Raw genomic sequence first — 3,966 nt, 5'->3', positions numbered from 1 at the left:
TCTCATTCGAAACTCTTCTCATATTCAACTTTTTTTTTTTTTTTTTTGAGGAATTCTCATATTCAACTTTTAAGAAGCAATTTTTTATCCTACCTTGATGGTGCTTTTAGCTTGAACTAAAAGTGTTAGTAGTCCTCGGGAGATGGTGTGGACAGTTCACATTTTCTTTTGAAACACATGAAGTTCTAATAATTTATTTATTTGATTAAAGTTAATCTCCAAATTGAAAGACATCACAAACATAAGTACAAAGCTGGCTCAATCTGAGTAAGGCATAGCCCACAGCTGAGTTGAGCAAGAAATAAATTAAATCTTTCGTATATAATGCGGCTTTGGCAAAAGGTATAGAGAAAAAGATACAACTTTATAAGAATAAGAGATAGGGGAGAGAGGGAACCGAAAATCGAAACACACTTCATTTACTAAAAGATATTACAAATCAGAGAGAGAGAGAGGCTCAATTCATTCGAGATCGAGTATCCCAAAATTGGAGAAAAGGATCTTTACTTGGTCAACGAGGTCCGAACCAGTCGCGTACTCGGTCAACAATCCCACAGCAAACCCAAACATAGCCCATCTGTTCAATACATGACATAATTGATTATTAAAATGAAGAGGATCTAAATTGTGCACTTTCCTAATATAAACATTGGATTCTACGAGTTTCTGCACGAAATTCTGTTTTACCTTCCATTGCCGATCTCATTTTTGGCGACGAAGCCGAAGAAAGGACCTTGACTAGCCTCCTCGAGCTTCTTCTTCTTGAAATACTCTTGTAGCTCTTTGGCCTTGACTCTCTGAAACTCCAATGTCACGACGTTCTTGTCGTCCAGCGTCAGCGGTGGTCCGGCGAGGGGCTTCGAAGGCGGCGATGGCGACGGAGGATTGGGCTTCATGGGAGCTTGGGGAGCCATGGGTCTCCTAATGGGACCCTCGGCTTGGGAGTAGCTCCTTATTACGAAATGGCGCAGAGGTTTGAAGGAGGAGGAAGATGAGGTGGATGGCGTGTGTGACTGCGAAGACGAAGACGGGATTTTGATGGCGTACGGAAATGAAGTCGCCACTGCCATTTTGGGACGATTTTAGACAATGCCACAGCGATGAGCTTTGAGTTTGAAGAGAGAGAGAGAATGTTGGGCTTACTTTCAACTTCAAGTGGGAGTTTGTGTGAATGGATAAGATGTAGCCAAGTTTTCAACAAACTCACCATTTGGTTGGTTTGTACTTTGGCGCATCTTAAACCAACTATATATATATATATATATATATATATATATATATATATATATATATATATATATATATCATATTTTTTTTATCCTCTTAACATAATTTTGTCCTAAACAACAAAATTGATTAGCTTAAACTTTTTTGGGTTAATATTTGGAGAATTAAGGTTAAAGCTGGTATTGTCAGGCTAATAAATCATATGCGCGTGAGAATAAAAACTCGCATTGCTCATAGAGCATGTCTCCGGTGTTCTCAATGTCTTTGTGCTGTTGCTGCAACATATTGCTCATAAATGTAGAATTTAGCATCGAACTATTTATTGGATCTTATTCATGAGTTCTCTTTAGTCGAATGAGAGTTTAGTTCAGGAGAGTAGGGGGTGGTGCTAACCCATTTGTGCTTATCGACAGTGAGAACAATGTCAAGATTACGTTTACAGTCTACATATTTCCCTAATTCAACTTTGTTTTGAGAGAGTATTGTAATAAGTAGGTTTGAGGACATAATGGCTGAAACAATTGGTGAAAACATATTAAGACTAAGTAAACACTAAGTCTTAAGGTTTTGGAAATAAAAATTTGGGAGGGACATTAAAATGTTAAAACCTTAAAACAAGTTTCAATTCTATGGTGTTATGAACAAAAATTATTAAATATTTCACCTAGGGTTGATCATGCACATATTCTCATTTCATCGTAATGACTCATCACTTTTTATTTAGCACGACTATTTAACTTTATGTCACTATATATAGTTAAGCTAATCACCATTTGATTTGATCACTCTAATTGTTTCGCAAAGCCTCTACTGAGGAATACTATAATCCTGGGGAACCAACAAGAACTAACAATTCAATCTTTATAGCAAACACTATAATACCAATCATCCTGGGGAAAGCCTTGACACTGCAGTCTTTCTTTAGGACTTAGCTTGAAGCAATCCTTCAACTCAAAGAATTCAGAGTACTCTCGTTCAAAAGAGGCCAATAGAGTGACTATTAGTCCTTCATTAATAGTCCTTGAATTAGAGTTAGGGATCTTGAGTCATTACAAAAACGAAGACCCTACCATATAGTTTTTGTAAGGTAGATTTTATTCATTGAATCTCAGAAACTAAATTTCAAAAATTTCACTGAGAATTGACATCAAGAAATTGATCCTGGTCTATGCTCTATGTAGAATGCAAAGTATGTCAATTTCAAGCACAATTGACTTCTCAAAATTTTATCCTAATTTTTTCGTCTACAAGATGGAAAGAAAAATCTGAATCTTTTACACAGATATATTTCTTGGAACAATTAAAGATTGTCTAACCATTTCATCCTCCCATTCAAGATACCCAAAGGTCATTTGAATGCGACAATAAGTGAAATGGAATATATATATATTGTTGTCGGTTGTTTTTGGAAAATCCGGAACGCCGACAAGACGTGCCGCTCAAGGTGCCGATGGTCAGGCCGGAGGTCCTGAAGAGCGGCAAGCCTTCCCTCACAAGTCGCCGGCAAGCCCTCGCGCCGAGACTCTCAAACCTTCGAGTCGAGCTTCGCTCCTCGAGTCGAGTCATTGTCCTTGAGTCGAATCATTCTCCTCGAGTCGAGCCTCGTTCCTCGGACGGAACCGCGGGATATTCTCTTCAAGTCGAGCCTCGGGTCGGTCTCTTCAAGTTGAGCATCGCTCCACGAGTCGAGCCCCGAGTCACGCTCCTCGAATCAAATCTCGCTCGTCGAATAGATACTTTTGTATTTCGCGCGGCAAGCGCAATATTCGAAGCCCAAGACGGCCCAACGAACGAAGACCGCGAAGACCCATGAAAGCGCAGCCAGGCGCGTGCCGCGCCCAGTGCGCCGCGCGCCGCGCCTGGCTAAGGTCGCGCCGCGCGCAGTGCGGCGTATCCCGCGCGAAGGCTGCGCGCGCCCCTAGTCCCACATGAACGATAAAGGAGCCTCTAAAGGCCCTCAAACACCTGTAAATACCCCCTCTCATTGAGGGAGAAGCCATCCAATAATATTTTCCTATCGATACGCTCGAATTCTCACTCTCCTCTGCTTCTCTGGATGTCATCTCTTGCCTGAAGCGCTTCCACAAGTTTCTCTCGTTCTCAGAGATTCCGAAGTACTCTCAAGGACTCCCGGACGTCACTCCCTCTGATTGAATGCCGAAGCTAGTGCCCAGGCACGCTCCTAGGGTTCTCCACTGAGAATCCCCTACGCGTCTGACACGCTAGACGTGTCTGCGATCTCTGAGGTTCCGAGACATCGTCGAGGAATCCCCCGCGCTCCGTCTCCTTCGTTGAGAACGCCTACTCCCAGGCTCCGTGCCTCATTCAGCGTTACATACGCCCTGGACTACGTTCTGACCTGATCCCACACACGGGTACGTAGGCAGCCTATACGAAAAAGACACGGTCACTCCTCTTCCTCACCCCTTCCCTCCTCTGAGAGGTGGGTTGATCGAAGAAAACTTAGCTCGAGACTTTCGAGTTCGCACCTTTGGCCTTGGTGCGATCACTTGGTCCGGCCTTGGATCGAACCGCCCGAGGTAGATAATCGTTGTTCATTTTCGTGTGACAACATTTAGGCGCTAGAAGGAGGGGACTTCCCGACCTGTTCAGCCCGAAATCCCTTCTATCCATCTTCTTGTTTTCTTTTGAAAACTCAACTTTCTCGGACTTGAGAAAAGATGAGTAGTCATTCACCCATACGTTCTGAGGACGTTAACAACCCCGATAACGTCACTG

At 42.7% G+C, this 3,966-nt stretch overlaps 1 protein-coding gene across 1 annotated transcript; it reads right to left on the bottom strand.

The window, feature by feature from the left end:
• Positions 1–200: 200 nt before the first annotated feature.
• On the bottom strand, positions 201–1,213 carry OHP2 (one-helix protein 2). Its single transcript, XM_089620357.1, has 2 exons — positions 688–1,213; positions 201–577 (listed from the first exon to the last, which is right to left on the bottom strand). Exons 1-2 carry the CDS (start codon positions 1,068–1,070, stop codon positions 463–465), a joined length of 498 nt encoding a protein of 165 aa, XP_089476483.1. The 5' UTR covers positions 1,071–1,213; the 3' UTR covers positions 201–462.
• Between the last annotated feature and the right edge of the window lie 2,753 nt (positions 1,214–3,966).

The sequence above is a fragment of the Urtica dioica genome, chromosome 7 (assembly GCF_054948205.1).
Source record: "Urtica dioica subsp. dioica isolate 48M chromosome 7, U.dioica_male_clone48M_v1_H2, whole genome shotgun sequence".
Lineage (NCBI taxonomy): Eukaryota > Viridiplantae > Streptophyta > Magnoliopsida > Rosales > Urticaceae > Urtica > Urtica dioica.
The sequence above is the reverse complement of the archived record's forward strand: the minus strand, read 5'-3'. Positions and strand labels throughout refer to the sequence as shown.